At 38.5% G+C, this 25,404-nt stretch overlaps 1 protein-coding gene across 1 annotated transcript in view; it reads left to right on the plus strand.

The window, feature by feature from the left end:
• kug (FAT atypical cadherin kugelei) overlaps positions 1-25,404 on the plus strand; it is a 78,149-nt gene that overhangs the window by 13,086 nt on the left and 39,659 nt on the right. The window contains exons 2-15 of the mRNA XM_090110267.1: positions 6,877-6,924; positions 8,278-11,328; positions 11,846-12,125; positions 12,281-12,387; positions 12,489-12,699; positions 12,856-13,052; positions 13,422-13,571; positions 13,869-14,030; positions 14,752-14,959; positions 15,496-15,635; positions 15,780-16,072; positions 23,764-23,984; positions 24,217-24,442; positions 24,785-25,013. Coding sequence (XP_089966393.1) covers positions 8,293-11,328; positions 11,846-12,125; positions 12,281-12,387; positions 12,489-12,699; positions 12,856-13,052; positions 13,422-13,571; positions 13,869-14,030; positions 14,752-14,959; positions 15,496-15,635; positions 15,780-16,072; positions 23,764-23,984; positions 24,217-24,442; positions 24,785-25,013 — 5,460 coding nt within the window. The 5' untranslated portion in view covers positions 6,877-6,924; positions 8,278-8,292. The remainder of the gene's footprint in view (positions 1-6,876; positions 6,925-8,277; positions 11,329-11,845; positions 12,126-12,280; positions 12,388-12,488; positions 12,700-12,855; positions 13,053-13,421; positions 13,572-13,868; positions 14,031-14,751; positions 14,960-15,495; positions 15,636-15,779; positions 16,073-23,763; positions 23,985-24,216; positions 24,443-24,784; positions 25,014-25,404) is intronic.

Raw genomic sequence — 25,404 nt, forward strand, 5'->3', positions numbered from 1 at the left:
GTCAGCAGCCTTAATCTGATCGGTCCATCGATATGGATTCCAAATTATAGCACCCTCGTGCTACAATGGATTCCAAATTGTAGCACGAGGCAAAAAGCTTTTTTTAAACTGTTGTCAAGATTGTGTGGATGAAATTTAAGCATGTATGCTATATGGTGGTGGAATTTAGCAGCAGACAGCGATCCAAACAGTTCATCAGAGAACTCTCTATGATAGATGCGTTACAATACGCATAAGTATGCGTCTTCTCTACGCAATGATAGAGAATGAAGCCGAGAACGAGTCGCACAGCACATAATGACCCATTGTCCTAAAATATATTCTTCATGTTTACATAGATATTATGTTGTTGGACCCATTAGTGTAATTTTAACAAAAAATATCAATGTCCATTATAGGAACCAAAGCAAATCCAGTCATGGACAATTGTTGTACAATATTGGAACCCTTTGTTTGAAATGGTCGTGATAGGTATATTATTAATCAGAAAGAAAAGACAATACAGAGAAGCGCATGTAAATAATAACTTTAAAAAAAGTTTATTTTCGACATATGTCCATAAATGGATATATCCATAGAATTAAATCCAGTTATGGACACTGAAGAACTTTATTTAAACAACATAACCTATCATGATACTAAATCGTGTAATATTTCGTACACTTAACTACTATAAATAAAAGTAATATCAAATTTTGCTGACATTTATACAAAAATTCTTATAACTAAAATTGTGTCCTCACTTCCTTAAGGATTTCCTTAGTGAAAATGGATTTCTTCGAAACGAGTCGCAGCAACTAAACATATCGTTCTGCCATCTTCAAACATTTTGGCCGAATAAGATGAAGTGTCGTATTCTGATAGCTTATGAACCAAACTTTTATTTTAAGTATTGCCAAATTATATAACGTTAATTTTGGTCTTAATATTTAAATTTAATATTTATTTTGTCCATTACTGGATGCTTGTCCACCACTGGTGCCGTTACCTTACCTACAAAATATTAATATGTGTTATGTTAGTTTAAAATACCCAGGTAGGTATATTGCAAAGGTGATGAATTATTAAATTGTGGTATCTAGCTGCTGCATAAATTTCAACAAACGATAGTTCGACAATGGAACAAACGACTCACATCAAGACATAGGTATTACTTATGAACATAATTATTTTGCTAACATACTTACTAAAAAATTTGGAAAATCCAAAAGTGCACGCCTCATAATTTTTTTTTAATAAATATTTATTAATTATTATTTTTGTTTATTTAATAACAATTAAACCACATCGAATCAGACCCTGAAAAATGAAAGGGTTCTATTCCTGAGCATACTCAAGCGTAAGAGAAAAAAAAAGACTCGATTAGTAAAGTATTTCGGTCGCTATCGTGTTAACAAGAAAAAGGATCCGCACATACAGACACACGGACGTCCAAGACAGAACTTTTTTAAAGTGTTTTTTAACTAGTTTAAATAACAAAAATGACATCAAAAATATCATGAACGTTAAAAATAGTGTTTTTTCTTAATATGTGTGTGTATGTATTATCTTACAAGTGCAATGTATGATACATAAAGACATTTTAAGTTTGAAAAATCAGGTGTTTTGCGCGAAGTGACAGTAGTACCCACCTCAACGCTTATGAGGCGTGCAATTTATAACCATAAAGAGTCACATGAGAAACGATGTACAGTGCTAACAAGGGAATGATGTCACCGAGTCATGCTGCTAGCACGAACAATCAGTAATGAACTAGACTTTGATTAGTCTTTCGTTACAATATCAAATACTAGACAAGATACAAGATGTCCCTTCTTTTCAAAATGTTTGCTTTTTGTCAAATGAAAATCCTATATTGTTGAATCAATTTACTTCACCTTTCAACCGTATTGCATTACAAAACAAGTCCATAATCGTTCAATGTATTCCGAATAAGTACGAGCATAAGAAATGGAACGGATCTGGAAACTAGATAACCGTATACAGAATGTTTGCAAACGTTACACGGGCGCTTATGGATATGGAGTAATCTATTGTATCTGTGAGTCACGGCTCACGGCTCACGGCTGACGTCACGCTCGCGCCTCGAGCTCGCGCTCCGCTACGTCACGCGGCCGGCGGCGCTGTCTCGCGCTCGCTACCAACCGCAACACTACAGCAACTGCCCCGAACAAAAACTCGACTTACCTTTATTTGTTCACACGACTCGTCATGCTTTCATTCAGAACTCTTACTATCACTTGCATACTGAATGCTGATCGCTTGACATTAGACCCGCTCCGTTGTTTTATCTTAAGTAGGTTAATGATATTAATTATTATCAGTTCGCTCGATAGTTAGTTTACTTTCGATCGGTGTTCGATCGGTATTTCGTTCAATAGGAAATCTAAAAGTTTTATGAACGATTAGGTAACTAGGTAATTACATAGTTACCTAATCGTTGACCAGAGTAACGGCTGTCGGTATAAGTAGAGTGAGATATATTATGTATATTATTGAGTACCTAGTATTTAAACACTTACGTGACTAAGGGCCGATTTTTCAATGCTTGGATAAAACTTATTGGTCGAATAATGTATAAAACTACCATTTTAAAAACGTATTCTAATTGCCCGTATTTGGCATTTTACGTGACATTTTAATATTATCGTGTAATACTTTATTGGACAGATAAGTTTTATCCAAGCATTGAAAAATCGGCCCAAAATAACTTATTAGGGTTATAGAATTGCCTACTGAGAGTGATCAGAAATCCTCAGAATAGCAAATTACAAACCTTTATTAGAGTTACCTTATACCTATTTAAAATACAAAATGAAATAGCTCTATAATAACATTTGAGTGTCTTAATATTTATATGAGAGCAAACGTTACGCCTGCATCTGTTTCATTATTTCGACAATTATTTTTCAATACAACAATGAGTAGAGTAAATATGGAAAACGGAACATAACAGAAAATCTGTCCTATTTCTTACGCTTTGAAAGACTCTGAATATCTTTTTCAATAATTAAGATATGGCAAAAAGAAAAACGTAAGAACATGGCTAAAGTTACCATAGATTAATAGTAAAAAATAATAATTTGGAAAATCCAAAAGTGCACGCCTCATAATTTTTTTTTAATAAATATTTATTAATTATTATTTTTGTTTATTTAATAACAATTAAACCACATCGAATCAGACCCTGAAAAATGAAAGGGTTCTATTCCTGAGCATACTCAAGCGTAAGAGAAAAAAAAAGACTCGATTAGTAAAGTATTTCGGTCGCTATCGTGTTAACAAGAAAAAGGATCCGCACATACAGACACACGGACGTCCAAGACAGAACTTTTTTAAACTGTTTTTTAACTAGTTTAAATAACAAAAATGACATCAAAAATATCATGAACGTTAAAAATAGTGTTTTTTCTTAATATGTGTGTGTATGTATAATCTTACAAGTGCAATGTATGATACATAAAGACATTTTAAGTTTGAAAAATCAGATGTTTTGCGCGAAGTGACAGTAGTACCCACCTCAACGCTTCGCTTATGAGGCGTGCAATATATTGCTCTAGTGGCACAATCCAGGGAGGAAACAGGGGACTACATTTGTTTGGAAAAGCGGCTCTTTTGTTTGCTCTTAATAAAGCTTACAAAACCTTGCTAGAAATGAACTTTTTAGTAGAGCGTTTTGTAAAACCTCTATTGGAAAAATCGTCTCTATCTTAACATTGTCGTTGCCCTCTAGATGTATTCCTAGTCGCTCTGCGCTCACCTTGTAGGTTATTCAGTCGAACGGCTAGTATTTATTTTATCATTTGAAATGTATTAGACACAACCCACATTTTGTACGCTCCAACTATATTTTAAGATTAACCAATATTCGTCGAGTTAGCTTAATAAGATTCATACCGTTCAACCATCTATCTCTATCTCCTAGTTTTTTTTTGTCACTAATTTTATAATTCCCTTATTTTATACGGTTTCACCCGCTTAATTAACAAATTATGCGAGTACTTCCACAAGAACGGAAGAACCCTTAAGAACCACTCTATCCAAAAAACCATGAAAAAACCACATCATAATCCGTTGCGTATAGCTTAAGCATACAATATAGAGACATAGGTACACACTACACATCACACGCGACTTTGTTTTACACTATGCTAGCTTCGCCCGCTTTGTCTAAAACCTATTAAATTATATACTAAGACCTTCCTTTTGAATCACTCTATCTATTAAAAAAACCGCATCAAAATCCGTTGCGTTGTTTTATATTTAAGCATACAAAGGGACATAGGGACAGAGAAATCGACTTTATTAGTGATGATATAGAGATTATAAATTGTGTTTTCATTGCCAAGCTAATTTTCAACGATTGATGGTAGACAGACACGTAGTTATAAGGGCAATAAACGTAATCAAAATAAGTTTTGATTGCCATAATTTTTCCTTAGAATAAGAAATAGCAAATGGAAAGAACTTATATTGCACGCCTCATAAGCGAAGCGTTGAAGTGGGTACTACTGTCACTTCGCGCAAAACATCTGATTTTTCAAACTTAAAATGTCTTTATGTATCATACATTGCACTTGTAAGATAATACATACACACACATATTAAGAAAAAACACTATTTTTAACGTTCATGATATTTTTGATGTCATTTTTGTTATTTAAACTAGTTAAAAAACAGTTTAAAAAAGTTCTGTCTTGGACGTCCGTGTGTCTGTATGTGCGGATCCTTTTTCTTGTTAACACGATAGCGACCGAAATACTTTACTAATCGAGTCTTTTTTTTTCTCTTACGCTTGAGTATTCTCAGGAATAGAACCCTTTCATTTTTCAGGGTCTGATTCGATGTGGTTTAATTGTTATTAAATAAACAAAAATAATAATTAATAAATATTTATTAAAAAAAATTATGAGGCGTGCACTTTTGGATTTTCCAAATTATTTTAGATTATTTCCATTGTAATATTACCATGAAAATGAAAATATTTATTTCAGCAAAAATACAATATGTACCTAGTTACAATTAAAATTTAATAATACAGGAAAAAAATAATGCTGTAGCCTGTTAAAATGTATGTTGACAATTATTAGGGATCTGTTCTATTAAATAAAAAGAGGAGGCTTTCAATTCACCCTTTTTTCGGTACATTTATTAGTTGAAGGCTCCGTTGAAGGTTATACGTATGTATGAAACATGTGGTGCACCAGGATATTCTTCAATAATTGTTATTATACTGTTTACTTATTCCGTTCATTTGTTTTTTCTTGTTTTACGTACGCTGGCAAAATTAAATAGTTATGTTTGTACGGATTACTGATTTTTCATATTATGTACCTACTTAATATAAATAGGTATCCAGTATCTATTACGTTTTATCCTTTTATTTTTAATCTAAGCGTTTTATCTAATCGCATGATAATTATTATTATAGGCGTATCAAAACGCAATCGAGTTAATCATTTAAATTATAGACTCTATGCTATTTCATTTAGTTACTTACCTATTATTCAGATATTGCGCTTCATTTTGCAACTTCTTTTATCATAGAGCCTTCCTCTTGAATCATTATATTTAATAAAAAAAGACCACTACGAATCTGTTGTGAAATTTTAAAGATTTAAGCATACATAGGACATGGGACATAGGGACAGAGAAAGCGGCTTTGTTTTATGTACCTAGTGATCTTTTAGTGATTATATACAAAAATATATCGTTTATATCTAGACAAGAAAATTATTGTAATCACTGCAAAAATATAGGTTTGTAACTAGGTAACTATTTGCAAAAATAATTTTCGCTTTGAAATTTAATATAACATTTGAAGGTAACGTTTTTCCAGCAGAGAAAATAAAAGCACTCAACAATCATTTCATCGTGCTAGTATTATATTCATAAGCTTCAATTTTATGATTACGTTTCGTGTAGCGACGGCGTCATTAATAACTGAGCGCGTGGAGTTCCATAGCGCCGCGCTCACTCGCTCGAGCCACGCTCACTCGCTCGGGCCGCGCTCACTCGCTCGGGCCGCGCACGCCACGCCGGCCGCTGCGCCATTCTAGTCCTAACCAACTCCGCCACGGCTTTGCAGTGAACTTTCAAATCATTTGTTTCAATCATAATATGTACTTATTCCAAGGGTAGAAATAACTAAATATTAACACATTAATATGTAATAAGAAAACGTACTATTTGAACTTAATTCTGATTTCGTAATCCGCATTTGAGACGATCATGCAGACGGTTTATATAAAATATACATACATACTCGTAAACTTGTTTTTATACAAAAACCATGTTAATTTACTAAAACAATGAATTATATAGAATTTAAACATGAACATTTGTAAGCCAAATTCAATTTGCTGATGTAAGCTCGCACACGTTGCAGTCGGTCCCAAGGCGTCCCGCATCACAATGAGTCCTCGCGAATAATAGAGAGGGTGGAAAAGCTTCCGCCGTCCGCGCTCGACGCTCGCGACACTACTCAATAGAAGGCCGCCCTTAGAAACGCTTGTAGCTCGCAAATCACGTTGACTTTCCAATTTTCGCTTTATGGAATAATAACGTGGTGTCGTTACAAAACTTTAGATACTTTTATCAAATATTAATATTTCATACATTTAAATAAAAAGCTTCTCTTAACTTACATCATTAATTAGTTTGAATTGAACCTAAAACTACAAACAGGACACAAACAGCACAGAATCGATCGTATTGGTTAGTTGACTCGCATAGTAAAACAAAAATGTGTAGATATTAATACAATAATTTAATATAATATATTAATAAAAATATATTAATTACTATGCCTACATAAAATGTATATTATTATAGCTCAATAAAATTATAAAAGTATCTACTCTCCTTTCATTTCAGATTTGGACGTCACTCCACGCAACTTCAGTGTCGTCTCAACTACATGAGGTAATTAAACATCGATACTACCAATACTAGCTCAAACCAGTTTCACACAGAATCTCGTTTTCCCTGGCGCGCCTGCATACTGAATGACCACTGACCACTAGACTACACACGAGGTGTTTTAATTTATCTTTTGTAAGCGCAATAATAACGATTAACAAACTACATTCAACATAATAGACAAAAATGGTTATACCCAAACGGGTATATTATGTACACATAAAAATAATTATCAAAAGAACTACATATATTTTCCTAGATATCTATTTTATTAACACTATGAAGTCTGAATAGAAAATGAACATCATTTTAATCGTTGAGCCTGTTTGTTTTTCAAATTCAAATTCAAATTCAAATTCAAATATTTTTATTCATGAATATGGGTACAATTCAGATCTTATACAAACATAAGTCCCGCCATATTTTCGATGGGGTATTTCGATCGATATGGGGTATTCTTTGGAACGCCTGAACCTGAATGGTTTTTTTATTAATTATTATTTACTACAATATGTGCCCTGCGGTTTTACCTGCAGTGCTCCACTTCTGTTGGTCGTAGCGTGATGTTATATAGCCTTCCTCGATAAATGGGCTATCTAGCTAGTAGTTCCTGAGATTAGCGCGTTCAAACAAACAAACTCTTCAGCTTTATATATTAGTACAGGTATATAGTAGCATTTGTAAAACGAAAATCTATTGTGCCGTCTAAGGATGCATTTCATTTCACATGCATATTTTTTACATTCATTTCCTTTACGAAAACGCACGGTTTTGTATTGGGGGTCAACTCCATTTATGGCCGAAGTGATCACGTAGGTATAAATAAAATAATTTAGTAATACCAGTACTTTATAGTTCGATCGAGTGTTATCAAAAAGTTTCATAATTTATTATGTACAAGCGGTCAGCCCCGGCTTCGCCCGTGGTACATATTTCGCAATAAAAGGTACCTAGCCTATGTTCTTTCTCAGGGTCTAAAGATTATCTGTGCCAAATTTCATCAAAATCGGTCCAGTAGTTTATGCATGAAACCATACATACATACAAACTTTTCCTCTTTATAATATTAGTATAGATTGTATAGGTAAGTATGTCGTATATACATATATATGGGATTTATATTATATTATGTTGCAGTTACTTTGACCGATAAGTTTTATCTATATAGTTTCACCAAAAGTTTTATCAATCCTTTATGCCCGCACTATTTTGTTCACGTAAAAACATAAATAACATTTGATGCGTCTATTTTACCTTATGCTTCCCCACAATTTTTCACATCTTTCAGAAATTATATAATATCAATATTTATTTAAACTTGTATAACTATGTAAATTTAATGTTTTATTATTTCAGATATCCGAATGAATTATGGCGAGCGCGCGCGCGCTGCTGGTGTTGGCGGCCCTGTGCAGCGCGAGCGGCGCCGGGCCCGGCCCTCCCTTGCCTTATACGATACAGTTCCAATATCCGCTGTACAATGTGAGCATACCGGAGAACAGTCCACCGCGCACGTACGCAGAACAGCCGCCCGCCTCCGAACCGCTCGGCCTACATCTACCTGCCCAGAACATAAAAGTGCGATACCGCATCCGCCACGGTGACCGTGACAAATTCTTTAAAGCTGAAGAAAGAGTCGTGGGCGACTTTTGTTTTCTATCGATAAGAACCCGAGTGGGACATTCAGATGTTCTCAACAGGGAGCGACGAGACTCATATCGTTTGGAAATTCGTGCAACCGCTTCACTCCCCGACGGTCAGCAGTTAGAAACAGATACTGTTGTCGCTGTTGAAGTAACGGACGAAAATGATCTCAGTCCTCTTTTCTATCCAACTGAATATGAGGTTCAGGTTTCTGAAGATACACCACTTCACTCAAGTATAATAACAGTTTCGGCTGAAGATGCCGACCTTGGTATAAACGGTGAAATTTATTATAGCCTTTCTGAACCAACCGATCGCTTTGCTGTTCATCCGACAAGTGGAATTGTGACAGTTACGAGAACTTTGTCATATGCAGAAAATAAACGACATGAAGTCACTGTTTTAGCCCACGACCGCGCCTCATTGTTATCTCTTGGGAAAAATGCACCATCTGCAAAAGCTTCACTGACAGTTCGTGTCCAACAAGCGAATTTATATGCCCCTGAATTACAAATTCGTAAACTACCTGAACTCCTAGAGAATTCCACTGCTGAAATATATGCAATTGTACAAGTTACCGACCGCGATGTTGGTGAGCATGGTCAAATTGCTGCTCTTGATATAGTAGACGGTGATCCAGATGGGCATTTTCGAATACGTCCTTCAGTTCAAGCAAATGAGTATGACATTATAGCGCACGCTTTGTTGGATCGTGAGTCCGCACCACAAGGATATAATCTTACATTGCGGGCCACGGATGCTGGTCAACCACCAAGATCATCCTACTTAACTCTACCAGTCACTTTAACTGATATTAACGATAATGCTCCTGTATTTAGTAGAGAAGTATACGAGGCTAGCATATTAGAAACAGCGCCACCAAATACGCCTGTTATAAGATTAAAAGTCAGCGATAGAGACGAGGGCCAAAATGCTCGCGTGTATATTGAAATAGTAGGAGGTAATGAAGGTGGTGAATTTTTTGTGAACCCAGAGAGTGGCGTTCTGTATACAGCAGTACCTTTAGATGCCGAGCATAAGTTTCTTTATACTCTTACAGTTTCTGCTATTGATCAAGGAAATGCCGGAACTCGGAAACAATCTTCAGCTAAAGTAAAAATATCAGTTTTAGACGCGAATGACAATGATCCTGTTTTTGAAAAAGAAGAAATGGAAGTTACCGTCGTAGAAAATGGAGTTAGTGGGGCAATTGTCGCCAGAGTTGTAGCTCGAGATGCCGATTCAGGTGAAAATGCATATATTTCGTATAGTATTGCAAATTTACAACCAGTTCCATTTGAAGTAGATCATTTTTCTGGTGCTGTGCGAACTACCAGATTATTAGATTATGAAAGTATGCGTAGAGAATATGTTTTACAGATCCGAGCAAGTGATTGGGGCTTACCGTATCGCCGACAAGCTGAAATGCGAGTCACGATCCGCGTAAAAGACGTCAATGACAATAGACCCCAATTTGAACGCGTTGACTGCGTTGGTTACTTACCACGTCGGCTTGCCATTGGCCACGAAATAGTGACGTTGTCCGCAATTGATTTCGATTCAGGCGATGTAGTCTCTTATCGTATTATTGGTGGTAACGAAGATAATTGCTTTTCACTCGACACGACAACTGGAATTTTAAGCCTTTCTTGTGACCTTAGCGATATTCGAACCGAAACACGTGTACTTAATGTTACTGCTACTGATGGCACTCACTTTGCTGATGCAGCTACACTTACATTACATCTGGTAGGTGGAAACACGGTGGGTAGTAGCAGTGTTGATTCAAATAATCTTGAATGCCGTGATACAGGAGTAGCAAGAAGGTTAACTGAATTATTAGCGGCTGCAGAGCGCAGCAATGCTCCTCTTGACTTTACAGAGGACTTTCCTTTGGCGTCATCACGTTTTGGTGAAAATCTTCATTTTCCTGAATTCGTCGATTTTCCCGTGGAAATAAAAGTAAATGAATCCGTAGCGCTTGGTACTTCTTTAGTGCGGTTACGGGCTAGAGACCGAGATCTGGGATACAATGGACTTCTCGTTTTTGCAATATCAGGTGGAGATGCAGATTCTGCTTTTCGTATTGATCCGGACACTGGAGAACTTAAAGTAATAGGATATTTAGACAGAGAACGAGAAAGCGAATATTATTTAAATATTACCGTCTACGATCTGGGTCAACCGCAGCGGTCATCGTCACGTTTATTACCAGTAACAGTGTTGGATGTTAATGACAATGCACCTCGTTTTGAGAAGACTTTAGCAAGCTTTAGAGTTACAGAAAATGCAATCAATGGAACAGCAATATTTCGGGCAAACGCAACCGATCGTGACGGCGGTGATTTTGGTCGTGTTACATACAGTCTAAGCAGCGGCTGCGAGGGGGAGTTTTGTGTCGACAAACAAACTGGTGTAGTGTTAGTGTGTGCACCGCTGGACCGTGAACGGCATGCGTTGTACGAGCTGACAATTCGTGCCACTGATGGTGGAGGACTGAGTGCTGAAGCTTTGGTGCGCGTTGCAGTTGATGATGTTAACGATAATGCTCCAAAATTTGCACTTCCTGCATATAGTGCTCGTGTAAGGGAAGACGTTCCAGTCGGTACACTAGTAGCTGTACTGGAAGCGTTCGACCCAGACTTGGACGCAGGAGGCCTGGTCACCTACACGCTGCCTGATCAAGATGATGTGGTATTTACAGTTGACAGTACTTCAGGAACTCTACGTACTGCCAAGCGACTTGATTTTGAAGAAAGACAGGTTAGTCATATACGAGTTATTATTTGTTTTACTTATAAAATATGTATATCTATACAGGGTTACTTGTAAAACACCAGCATCCTCGCAGGACAAGATAGCTAACATCATAAGTAACAACATTCGTTCTACGAATTTTGATATTTTGTTAGATTTTATTTTCATACAAAAATAAATATTCCTTTAATTATCCGTTTGAATATTATAAACTCTACGCGAATCCCAAAAATTTCGTAAACAAGAAGCGAACGAGAGGAGGAAGGGGGCATCGCGTTGTCCTTTCGATAATGAATAAATATAGACTTACAAATTTTTGGAGAGTACAATAAAAGCTTAAAAAACCATTTAAAAATAATTTATTGCGTTATGCCAATAGTCGTAGAACAAAATATGTTGTTACTCATGAATTTTACATATTTGATATCTTGTCCTGAGAGGTTGCTGGTGTTTTACAAGTGACCCAGTAATTTACAATTATTTTGAAAAATATTTTTTATGATTTTTTTTCTTAATAATTCAGGTATACGGAGTCACAGTACGCGCCACGGACAATGGACGACCTGCGCTATGGGCAGAAGCGACACTTATAGTGGAAGTAGTAGACGTCGACGAGAATGCTCACACGCCTGCGTTCAGCGACCGTCAAGTGCTTCGTGCGAGCGTGCCGGAGGATGCTGCAGTTGGCACGCGCGTCCTTAACGCCGCAGCGACCGACGATGACCCGCCCGGTCGAGACTCACGCCTCGCTTATTATATAGTTGCTGGCTCTGGAATGGCACACTTTTCTATCGACGATACAGGTATGAATATTATAACTATATAATTTGAACTATGGTCATGGTTTATAAAATTTTCCATAAATTCATTCTCAAAATCGTTGTATAACATATATTATCAATTTTAACGTAGATAAATTATATAAACGTTCTATTTGAAATAAATTCATTGTTCACAGGTGCTATACGAACTCAAACCCCACTGGATCGGGAGACGATCCCTCATTATTGGCTCACAGTATGCGCTGAAGACCATGGCCTTGTGCCTCGCTACGCTTGCATTCAGGTATAATATTCATCTCAACGTTTTGCATGAAAAAGGTTTGAAATAGGTCAGTTGTTCTCTGCAAACATAGATACAATATTATGATTTCATTTTTGTTTCAGGTCTACATAGAAGTGGAAGACGTGAACGACATGGCACCGTGGCCCGAGCATGCTGAGTACTCGGTGACAATCCCGGAGCACTGCGCGGCGGGCACGTTCGTGGTGCGCGTCACTGCGGTGGACGCTGACGCCGCGCCCGAGCCGCCGCACCTGCGCTACTCGATCGTGGCCGGCAATCCTGACGGCCTGTTTTCTATCGATGAAAATACCGGTAATATTCAGAGTTAATACAAAAATCGGGTGTATTCATCCTTTACATTTTTACACTTATCTATCCTATCCATTAATAGATTTGTCGATGACATTAACACAAAGAGAAACAACTAAATTTTACTTAGTCATTAACTGAAATTTGATGTGGTCGCAGGGGTAATAGTGACAACGGGTCGCACGCTGGACCGCGAGGCGGCGGCGACGCACGCGCTGGAGGTGGCGGTGCGGGACGGCGCGCTGAGCGGATCGGCGCGCGTGCGCGTGGCGCTCGCTGACGTCAACGACCACGCGCCCGCCTTCACGCAGCGCTTCTACGACGTGCGCGTGCCGCCGCGCAACCACAACATACAAGTACACAAACACTCGCTTTTATAACTATGTATCTTCTCTTATATATAAAAATGAATCGCAAAATGTGTTGGTAAGCGCATAACTCGAGAACGGCTGAACCGATTTCGATAATTCTTTTTTTATTATATTCCTTGAAGTACGAGGATGGTTTTTATGTAGAGAAAACGTAAATATGTACCACGGGCGAAGCCGGGGCGGACCGCTAGTTACGAATATATATTTTTATCTACTTAATTAATTGTTACGATAAGGTTACTCTTGAACATGGTAGTAACATGAAATCTGAATAAAAATAAAAGTATGCGAAATCCATGTAGTTCTATCTACATGCATGTTATTAATACCAATTAAAAATATAATATTTTGCAGGACGACGAAGCATCAGCGGCCGAAGGAGAAGAGAGCAGTTCCGAAGGAGACGGAGAAGGCGAGGACGACGAAGAGGGTTCCGGGACGCGCCTGCACTGGGACGAGTGGGACGGGGACGAGAACACGATGGACCACACCTACGTCACTACTGTAATTTACTTAACTATCACGTATATTTTTGAAGTGAAACTTCTTAAGCGCGTTGAGATTACCTAAAATTTCAAGGTTATGGCAATATCGTCACATGATGTTTGAATCTTGCCTAAGTAGTTTCACTTCTGACACGTGTGCTCGGCACACATACTCTTTTTTAATATTCATCACAAATTCATGAATTCAGTTGCAATGCTTTAGATATGCATCTGACATAATTTTAGGTCTGGTTAAAGTCTGGCAAAAAAGTATCCTATTATAATATTCGATGTGCAATTGTGAACGTATCACCAGGTGACGGCGCTAGACAGTGACGCCGCAGAGAACGGCACGGTGCGCTACAGCTGGCGCGCGCGGGCGGCGGCGCGCGGGGCGCTGCGGGTGCACGCGCGCTCCGGCCGCGTCTACTGCGCTCCGGACCTGCCCCTTGCCTCGCATCTCGCATACGATCTCACCGTAAGTCATACAGTAAATATTGTGTTACAGCGACACATAATATGTCGAGAGCAAGTCGAGACCATATTGAAACATCTCTCATCTCTCTCAATTTAGTGTAACATTTTTTTGTTACGCGTGACATTTTTTTCTTATCCCTACCACGCGTGATTCGACGTATTTCTGTAAATAGAGCAGGCTCCAAGGAGATGTTCGTTTGCAAAAATAGCGGACCTAAATCTGACTTCTGATATATTATATTGTATAGATCCCAGACATCATTTTTGAGTTAACTTTGAACCACTATAGATTGAAAACTCATGAATATATTCTTTAAATTATTATTTTAAATAATTAACAATAGTCCATTATTTACGATTCAATAGTTCGTAGAGTGAAATAGTTGCATGGGGGAGTGGGGGGAGCATCCAAAGATGGCGAGTATATTTTCATGAAAATTTAAGTAATAAGTAAGTCAGATTTAGGTCCGCTATTTTTGCAAACGAACATCTCCTTGGAGCCTGCTCTAAAAGTTGCGTATAGTAAATTATTTTTTGAAATATAAGGTCATAAAGAAGTTTCACTTCTTACGTGTGTACACTAGTACACGCACACATTTTTTTTGTATGTACATGTACCAAAAACAATAAAATATATTTTATAAAATATTCTTTCACTTAGTTAATTTAACTGGGATATTATTCAATATTCACTAATTGATCGGCTCCGTCGTGTGCACAAGGTCCGCGCGTGCGACGGCGGGGCGCGCGCTCGGTGTGGCGTGTCGCGCGTGCGCGTGCGGGGCGCGGCGCGCGCGGGCGGCGGCGCGGCGCCGGCGGTGCGCTCCGGCGGCGCGCTGCAGGCCGCCGAGCTCGACGCGCCCGGCTTCCTGCTGGCGCTGCTGCAGGCCACCGACGCGGATGGCGATGCGCTCTACTACGATATCGTCGGTGAGCTTATTAATAATTTTCTCATAATATGGCCCGCGTCATTACAGTAGGAAGACGATAAAATTGTAAGAAAACAAAAATTTGCCTGCTCCCTATTTTTATCAGTGTTGTCGCTACTAAAGATATTTATGAACCTTTTTTTTCATCGTTAAACTATCAGGCGGGTCTCCTGATGGAAAGTGATGCCCGCCGCCTATTAATTCGCGAATGTGTTCTACACCAAAATTGACTATCTAGGCCCTAGGTGTTCTTTTAGCTTTCGAATTACTTGAAGTCGTAGTCCTTATAGTCCTTATAGTCGCTTCTAGCCGGTTCTTCTCCATAATTACTGCTTTCCGAATCGGTGGTAAATGTAAAAATAATATGTAGTGACGATTCAAAAGTGCTTCTAGAAGAAGTTCGAAGTCTAATCGAATAAATAAATGTTTGAGTTTGAGTATAGTTATTAATTATAGTGGCATATTAAACAGAGACTTTTATGTCGATTTTATTTAACATTTCATTAAAATATTTTCTTTATGTTTCAAATTACTTAGACGGTGACCCCGATCGAGATTTTGTTATTGGCCGTGAAGACGGGAGTCTCGTGCTAGCGCGGCGTCTTCTGTGGGAGCGGCGGCCGCGGTACTGTCTCAACATCTCCGTCACTGATGGACCAAATACTGTTTACACTGCGGTGAGTATATTAGCATAATATTTAAATGTCAAATAAATATAATTTTTAGTTTCAGAAGACGATATTTCAAATTTTTCGAGTTTTTATATTACTTATACATATTATATGAATATCAACTAATCGGTAGCCAATGTCCGTCACCAGGTGAACATAACAGTGATCAACGACGCGAACGAGGGCGGCGTGTCGTTCACACAGAGCGAGTACGCGGTGGAGGTTTCGGAGGCGAGCCGCGCGGGGCTGGCGCTGCTGACGCTGCGGGCGCGGGTGGGCGGCGCGGGCGGTGCGGGGGGAGCGGGCGGTGCGGGGGGAGCGGGCGGGGCGGGCGAGCCGCGCCTGCTGTACGGGCTGCACGCCACGCGCGCGCCCGCCGACCTGCCGCTCTTCCGCCTGCACGAGCTCTCCGGCCTACTTGAGCTCGCGCGCCCGCTTGACAGGTAATCGTTGCACGCGTCATGTCCAGCGATAATAATAATTTATTTATCAATATACTTACCGGAAACATCCACATGAATATTTTCAGTGCTGTCTACAATTATTTGTTCCTTACTTTCTATTAAATATAATATAATATCTCCAGTTGCTTAAGAAATAAATTATATCTCACAATAATATTCCAAAAAACTTCTCGTTATTTTTTTTTAAATAAACAATCACTATCACGATATACTAGATTATCACGATAGACTAGATTTCCGCCCGCGGCGTCGCCCGCGTTTCCAAAGGAAAACCCGCATAGTTCCCGTTCCCGTGGGATTTCCGGGTTAAAACCTACCTTATGTGTTAATTCAAGTTACCTTCTATAATATGTGTGCTAAATTTAATTGTAATCGGTTCAGTAGTATTTGCGTGAAAGAGTAACAATCACACACAGACACACACACACATCCTCATAAACTTTCGCATTTATAATATTAGTAGGATTAAAACTGCTTTTTACATTATCTCTCTGATTAAATTTTTTAATTTATCTATCAAATTAAATACTTAATTAAATAAATAACAATTACCTTCACAATCGCCTAACAACGGTTTAGAGCAATCTTCCGTATCCTCTCCCATCTCACGGAACCGTTGTATTAAGTTCTCTTCTGAATTATTTCTGAGAAACACGAAATATAAGGTTATATTTTATTATGCATACTGTTGAATCACTAGGGGATCACTGAATTAAAACACTCACACACTTGTAAAAAACCAAACTATATTTCATATAACCAGAAAAATACTTATGAAATATTAAAAGTATTTCTATAGCGCGAGTTAATATGCGAGTGAATACACCTAGCGGCATCTGTTGGCCGAACATTGTAACTTCAACCTATGAGTAAACAACTAAACATTCCGCCCACCGAGGACTTGTCCTCCTTATCAATATAAATACTTATATGTGAACAAATTATACAAAGAAAAATGAAGTTACGGTCCTAACACTACAATACATTCTCTGTGAACAGATCTATTACTCGATACAATACAAAAGTATAAATAATAAAAGTAAAAAATAAAACCGAAAATAACTTCTCAACATTACCTAATGTAAAACAAAAATAAACTTATTAGACGTGCTCAGATCTGCCGCCCACCGTGAAATAACTTGGATACAAAAAAAATAATCATTTAGGCAATACACAAACTTTACTTAAAGCGCGTTTAAATAGACCGTTCTTACATTTCACAGTAACTACACGAGTGATTTTATCTGGGCCCGGGTGTTTGTCGACGATTTTACCTAATGCCCATTTACAAGGCGGCAGCTGTTCATCTCTTAAAACAACAATATCGCCAATATTTGGTTCAGGCGTTTTAGTGGTCCATTTTTGACGATGGGCCATCGTTACTAAATATTCTTTGGACCATCTTGTCCAAAATTCATTAACCATTTTCTGTACTGTTTTCCATCTCTCTAGATGAGATATGTTTTGGACAAGATGATTTTCATCTGGAATGTTAATGAGGGGTTCTCCGACTAGAAAATGGCCTGGTGTCAGGGGTAGGGGATCGTCTGGATTGTCATTAAGTAAAGTAATAGGACGCGAGTTTAAGCAAGCTTCGATTTGGTGAAGTACAGTAGTAAGTTCCTCGTAGGTTAACGTACTATCACCTATGACCTTACGCAAATGTGTTTTAACGCATCGTACCCCTGCCTCCCACAATCCACCAAAATTTGGCGAATATGGAGGGATGTAATGCCACGTCGTAGATTCGTAAGACAACAAATCCAATAATTCATTGGGATTTTCTTTACGTGCCTCCCGTAACATACTTTGCAAGAGTTTGTCTGCTCCTACAAAATTGGTAGCATTGTCGCTATATAAATCCTGGCAGTGACCTCGCCTTGATGTAAATCTTCGGAATGCAGCTATAAATCCTTTTGCACTCAAATCAGAAACTGCTTCCAAATGAATAGCTCGAGTCACCATGCACACGAAAATACAAATGTACCCTTTATAGGCTTTGGAACCACGACCTGGAGAGAAACGCATTAATATAGGGCCAGCGTAATCAACTCCGGCAGATCTAAACGGTTTGCTCGGATTTAATCGAACATCTGGAAGTTCACCCATTATTTGCGTTTTCTGAGCTTTAGAATGACGTAAACATGTTATACAACTTCTATAGAATTTTTTGACACGGTCTCGTGCTCGTAGAATCCAATATTTTGCTCTAATAACATTGAGCATGAGTTGAGGGCCTCCATGGAGAGTACGACTGTGAGTATCCGAAATTATTAGTGTAGCCAAATGACTTCTTCCGGGAATGATAATAGGATGTTGTTTAATTCTTCCACCAACTCGCACAATACCTTTTTCGTCCAAAAAAGGTGTGAGTTTGTGAAGAAGGCTCTTCTTTGTAACGTAGCCTTTTGATGACAGATGTTTTATATCTTCAGCAAATTCATGGTGTTGAACTTGTTTGATACACATAAATAAAGCCTCGTTCAATTCATTAGATGTTAAGTACTTCGGTAATTTAGATTTTTCTCTTTTAAAAATTCTACGACACCATGCCATGACTCTCAACATTTTAAACAACGACGAAAATCTAATCCACTCAAAATCTTCTTCCTTCTGATGTTGAACACAAAACGATTTAGTATTTCTTTCTTCTTCTGTATCTGGTATAATCGGTTGATCGATATCAATTGTAGAATTACACAACCAGTCAGGACCCTTCCACCAAAGTGAGTAATCCTTTAATTCTGTAGATTTAAGACCACGAGAGGCGCAGTCCGCTGGATTCGATTCCGAAGATACATGTCCCCACTGATTATAATCTAAGATGGTAAGTATTGTCGATACTCTATTGCTCACAAATGTAGCCCAACGAGATGAATGACCTTTCAACCATGCAAGGACTACAGTTGAATCCGTCCAAGCGTAAGTGTTTTCTTTAATTATACCCATGACTTGAGCGACCTCAGACACGAGTTTAGCTGCAAGTGTCGCACCGCAGAGCTCTAATCGTGGAATGGATATTTCTTTGTCGATGGGTGCAACTTTAGTCTTCGCTGTGATTAAGGTAACATGCACAGATTTGTCAAGTTTATTAACAACTCGTAGATAAATTGCTGCTGCGTATGCAGCTTTAGAAGCATCCGAAAATGCGTGTAGCTCCATATCGCAATCTTTGCTTGTATTAAGCCAGCGTGGAATTACGATATTCTTCAGATCATTCAACTCTTTCCTGAAATTAGTCCATTCTATCAATAGGTCTTCTGTCAAATTTGCATCCCAGTCTAATCCTGCTTTCCATACCTTCTGTATAAATATCTTTGCTTTAACTACTACCGGTGCTATCCAACCTATCGGATCATATAATCGAGCTATATCAGATAATATTTGGCGCTTCGTTACAGGATGTTGACCATCTGGTAAATTAATTGTATATTCGAAATTATCAGTCTCTCTATTCCAAGATAATCCGAGAACTTTAAATTGATTATCTGATTTGATGCGTACGGAATCATCACTCATTTTATCTTTACCAATTTTACTTAGAAAGTTGGTGTCATTGCTACTCCACTTTTGCATTTGAAAACCACCAGACTTCATTAGACTATTCATTTCATCGTATATGTGTAAAGCTTCATCTAGATTTTCGCATCCGGTCATTAAGTCGTCGATGTAAAAATCACGCTGAGTAATTTCTGACGCAGTAGGGAACCTGAGCTGCTCTTGTTTTGCTAATGTCTGTAATGTCTTAACTGCTAAATAAGGAGCACAAGCAGTTCCAAAAGTTAAGGTCAATAATTTATAATGCTTGATTGGTTGATTTGAGTCATTTCTCCACACGATCCTTTGATAGTTGGTGTCTTCGTCTTTCACCAATATTTGTCGATACATCTTAACCAAATCACCTATGATACATACACGATGAGTTCTCCACCTCATAAGCAGATGTCTCAAATCTTGCTGTAGTTTAGGACCTATGTGCAGATCGTCGTTTAAAGATACATCATTGACACCTTTCGATGATGCATTAAATACGACTCTTACCTTAGTAGTGTCCTTTTCCTTCCTTACTACAGCGTGATGAGGTAAATAAACTGCCTTGGGGTTATCGATATCTGTCTCTTTAATTTCTATCATATGATTTAGTTCCAAATATTCACCTAAAACTTTTCGGTAATCTTCGTATAATTCTAAATTTTGTTTAAGTCTTCTTTCTAACGCTTTCAATTTTCTTACTGCTATGTCTTTTGAATTTCCATACATGCATTGAGGATCGTCACTAGTGAATGGTAGCTTAACTACAAATCTTCCGTCTGAATTTCTCGTAGTTGTTGCGTCATATAACTCTTCACACTTTATTTCACTTGGCGATAATTTTCTCTCTATACTGTCTGGTTCTGCTTCCATTTCAAAAAACTTCTTTAAAAGCTCGTCGCTTCTTTCTTGAACATGCATAGTTATACTTCTATTTGTTAATCTTTCTGAACTTTGTGGAAGCTTACCCGATAAAATCCATCCTAATGTAGTTTCTTGCGCTACTAGACCCTGTGAATTTTTAAGCACACCATTAAGTAAAATTTCACTGTAAATATCAGCTCCTAAAAGAACGTCTATTTTACCTGGAATATTATAACTTGGGTCAGCCAATGTAAGATTATGTACATCTGGCCAACTGGGCGTATGCAATCTATGAGATGGAATATGAGTAGTCAACGAACTTAAAACGTGAGCATTTACTTGGATTGTGGTAGACGGGTTGTGATACGATTCAATGAATAATGACACCATGTATTTACTCCTAGATAAACCCTCACCAAGACCTGACACCAAACCATTTATGGGAATGCGTGGAAGTCCAAGTAATTGTACAGTTTTCTCAGAAATGAACGATGCTTGTGAGCCTTGATCAAGCAACGCTCTCACTATATGTTTAACACCATTTCTAGAATACGCTTTGATTATAGCTGTGGCGAGAACCACATCATGATGACTATCTCTAGTGGTATGGGCTGACACATGAATGTCAGTTGACAATGGAACGGGGTTCACTTTCGAAAAATGGGCTGAAATCTTAGTCTCAGTTGATGAGTTTGATGGGGATGATTTGTCCTGGTTCTGTGAGTGCTGATTATGCGTAAGAATCTCTTGCGCATTATCCCTTTCGCGATGAAGCAGCGAATGATGTCGCCTTCCACATTTTTTACAACAGGTTGAATGGCGGCATTTCTTAACAGTGTGAGTAGATGAGAGGCAATTGAAACATAATCTTTTGTTTTCTACTGTGCTTTGACGGGCATTCACTGGCTGCTGAAGAAAGCTTTTACAGCTGTATATAAAATGTGACCCTTCACACAATGCACAAATGTTGTCAACAGATTCCTTATGTTGAATGGAACTATGAAAAGATTTATGTTTAACAACGGGAGTAGTCTGCTGAGACTTTGGTGTATGCTTTACAGCTTCAAACTTTTCCAAAGTTCTAAACCTTGTCTCCAAGAAGGATAAAAGTTGTGACCAAGTAGCCAATTCCTCTGGATTCAATTGACTGTCATGATTCTCCCATAATCTGTGAGTTTCTGCATCCAACCGAGTAACAACAAAATAGACGATAAATGTATCCCAATTATCAGTTTTAATTTTCATGTTGTACAGTGACGTTAAACAAGATGATGTAGTATCAATTAAACTCTTCAATCCAGTTGAAATCTCATGCGTTATCTTCTTTTGTGAAAAAAGCCTTTTCATAACAGTATTAACATTATATTTCTTATTGTCATAACGTTTCACCAATTGTTTCCAGGCTTCCAAATAATTTTGATCCGTTGTAGCATAATTATTCAAATAAGTTGCAGCTTCTCCGGTTAAACTGGATTTCAAATAATGAAATTTTTCAACATTGCTCAAAGATGCATTATTCTGAACAATAGAAATGTGCATGTCATGAAACGCTTGCCAATCTACATACTTTCCACTAAATGTTTGTAGCTGTATGGTGGGAAGTTTCACTTCTTCTTTAGTTACACTAGGAATATTATTATTGCTTTTAGGTACAATTGCACAGGCATCCTTCAAGACACATTTAAACGTTGTGTAGAATTCCTCAAATTCTTCATATAAATCATCCGAGAAATACTTAGTCTTAGGCTTTTCCGCTGCAGATATTGAAGCAATAATCTTCCGATGACCAGCTTTAAATTCTCTCCATAAGTCTTCCAAATTCTCTAAACGAGTCTCAATATATGATGGTTTAATTCTTTCCTTTGGTGACTTCCGGAAGTTCAGTTCCGCCTTCTTCAATTTCTCAAAAAGGTCATATTGAATTGACATATGTGCTTCCATATTTGTCCAAAATGCAATCTTCTATGTGACAAGCAAAGTATAAGAAATCTTCTAAGTTCAAAATATACTCGACAAAAAAATTCTAAGTCCTTGACATAAACTCGATGAAAAATTCTAAGTCCCAAGCACAGACATCGAAATTTTTCTAAGTGTCCATGAAATTATTGCAAAATTGTCTAAGTGTCGGATTACTGCAAAATTTACTAAGTCCAGAAAATATTCTAAGTGTTTGAAGAAATGTTCGTAAATTTTCTAAGTCTTTAATCACTGAAATTATTCTAAGTCCACAATTTACCAGTCCAAAGTCCAATTCCGGGGTTTCGGCACCAATGTTGAATCACTAGGGGATCACTGAATTAAAACACTCACACACTTGTAAAAAACCAAACTATATTTCATATAACCAGAAAAATACTTATGAAATATTAAAAGTATTTCTATAGCGCGAGTTAATATGCGAGTGAATACACCTAGCGGCATCTGTTGGCCGAACATTGTAACTTCAACCTATGAGTAAACAACTAAACACATACCATGTTTAAATATAAATTTATAGTTGAATCGTTTCTATCGCCTTAAATACGTATTTTATCATAATTTATCTATAATATTATTTTTTATTGACTTATCGAAATTTTCCTGACGTATCGTAAATTCTCCTGTCTTAGCGAAATTTTCCCGACTTATGGATTTTTCATGACTTATAGAAATTTTTGCGCAAAGAGAAATTTTCCTCACGTATAGAAATTTTCCTGGCTTATAGAATTTTTCCTGACGTAAAGAAATTTTCCTGGCGTATATAATTTTTCCTGACTTATACAAATTTTCCTGACGTATAGAAATTTTCCTGGCTTATAGAAATTTTCCCGACGTATAGAAATATTCCTGGCGTATATAAATTTTCCTGGCTTATAGAAATTTTCCCGACGTATTGAAATTTTCTTGGCGTATAGAAATTTTCCTGGCTTATAGAAATTTTCCCGACGTATAGAAATTTTCCTGGCTTATAAACATTTTCCTGATTTATACAATTTTTCCTTATCTACCTAATTTTGGGGCAAAGAGAAATTTTCCTCACGTATAGCAATTTTCCTGGCTTATAGAAATTTTCCCTTCTCATGGAAATTTTCCTATAAATAATTTGGCGGCAAAGAGAAATTTTCCTCCATTATTTCGTAACTATACGAAATAATCGCCTGTGCACACTTAACGATTACACCCTGTATTCAGTTGTTTCCTTTTGTCTACTAAAACATATTTTTCCGTTTTTATAATCTCTTGATATTAAAGTTAGTGCCCTCATGATTTTAATGAATAAACAATAATAATTGCAGGGAAAGCGCTGCAATCCACGAGCTGACAGTGTGGGCGCGGGACCAGGCGCCGCGCGCGTCCGTCGCGTTCGCGCGCGTCACCGTGCGCGTGCACGACGCGGACGAGCACGCGCCGGAGTGGGGCCGGCGCCTGTGGGAGCTGCGCGCGCCCCGCACCGCCGCGCCCGGCACGCTGCTCGCCCCGCTGCGCGCCGCCGACCGGGACGCGCCCGACGCCGACGGTGAGCTTCTGCAACAGTTCCGAATGGACAGTTTGACTTTCTAACAAGTTACCGTTAAATATAAATAAATGAAAATTTACGAAATTTTACAAAAAGTTACAGCCACACGTCGTATTCCTTAAATAATACCAACCTTAAGGAGATAACCCAGGGGCGAGACTCAGGCGTAACATTGACAACATAATGTCCGAGTGTCATAAAAGACTTACGATCGTGTCATGAAACCTTCCAGCGGGCGACACGGCGCGGGTGGTGTACTCGCTGGCGGGCGGCGACGCGGGCGGGCTGTTCGCCATCGACGCGGCGCTGGGCGACGTGCGCCTGGCGCGCGCGCTGCCGCCCGCCGGGCCCAGCGACTACACGCTGCACGTGCGCGCCGCCAACCCGCCGCCCTCCGACAAGGCCTCCACTATCCCGCTCCACATTGTAATCGTCGACCCCGACGACGCTCCACCTAGGTATCTATTTCATTTCAATCTACACTCATTATTTATTCGAGAGTAACAGAGTAGAAAGAACGCAAAAGATAGAAATTTAAGAAACAATACTTAAAATAATAAGTATACAAATATTTTATAGAACGCAATCGAATCATCATCTCCTGTAATTTTGAAAAAAATTAAAAATTTATAAGAATATTAATAGAAAGAATAAAAATTTGTAAACTTGAATAGATTCAAGTTGTAAGAATGTTCATTATTGTATAGAATATCGATAGATCGACACATTATAATGGTGTGTACATCGGTATGTACTGCCAACTCACAATAGAGTACACGACAAGTGAATAACGCGTGCAGGTTCGTGTCGGACGAGGTGGTGTGCGAGGTGCACGAGAACGAGCCGCGCGGCACGCTGGTGGCGGCGCTGGAGGCGCGCAGCCCGGGCGGCGCTGGCGTGCGGTACGCGCTGCGCGGCGGCGCGGGCCGCTTCCGCCTCAACCCCGCCGCCGGCCTGCTCACCCTTCGCGTGCCGCTCGACTTCGAGGAGCGAGACACCTACAACCTCACCGTCACCGCTTACAACATGGTAACATACGATATTTGAACATTTGATTCCATAAAGTAACAATCTTTATTCTTAACAATTTGTTTTTATGCCGCCATAATATGTAGGAATGGTTTAGCTAACAGATAATTGAGATTATCAAATAATCGACAAAAAATAATTTGTAACGATATATTTTTGCGTTTATAAACTGAGATGTAGCCTAATCTTATCTTTCAAGTTAGATAAAACGTGTGCTCGCGGGGTGCAAATCAAATTTAAAAACGGTTCTGTAGGTTTGGAATCCATCGCGGACAAACAAAATGACACGTACTTTTTATATATAAAGACTAGCTGACCCGACAGATGTTGTCCTATCTTAGAGCGTATACGCACTATGCGGGTAGCCGCATTGCGGGTAGCCGTCCGGCTG

Source organism: Colias eurytheme, chromosome 15 (genome assembly GCF_061535395.1).
Source record: "Colias eurytheme isolate Ceu_HAF_F1 chromosome 15, ilColEury1 Martin Lab GWU primary, whole genome shotgun sequence".
Taxonomy (NCBI): Eukaryota; Metazoa; Arthropoda; class Insecta; order Lepidoptera; family Pieridae; genus Colias; species Colias eurytheme.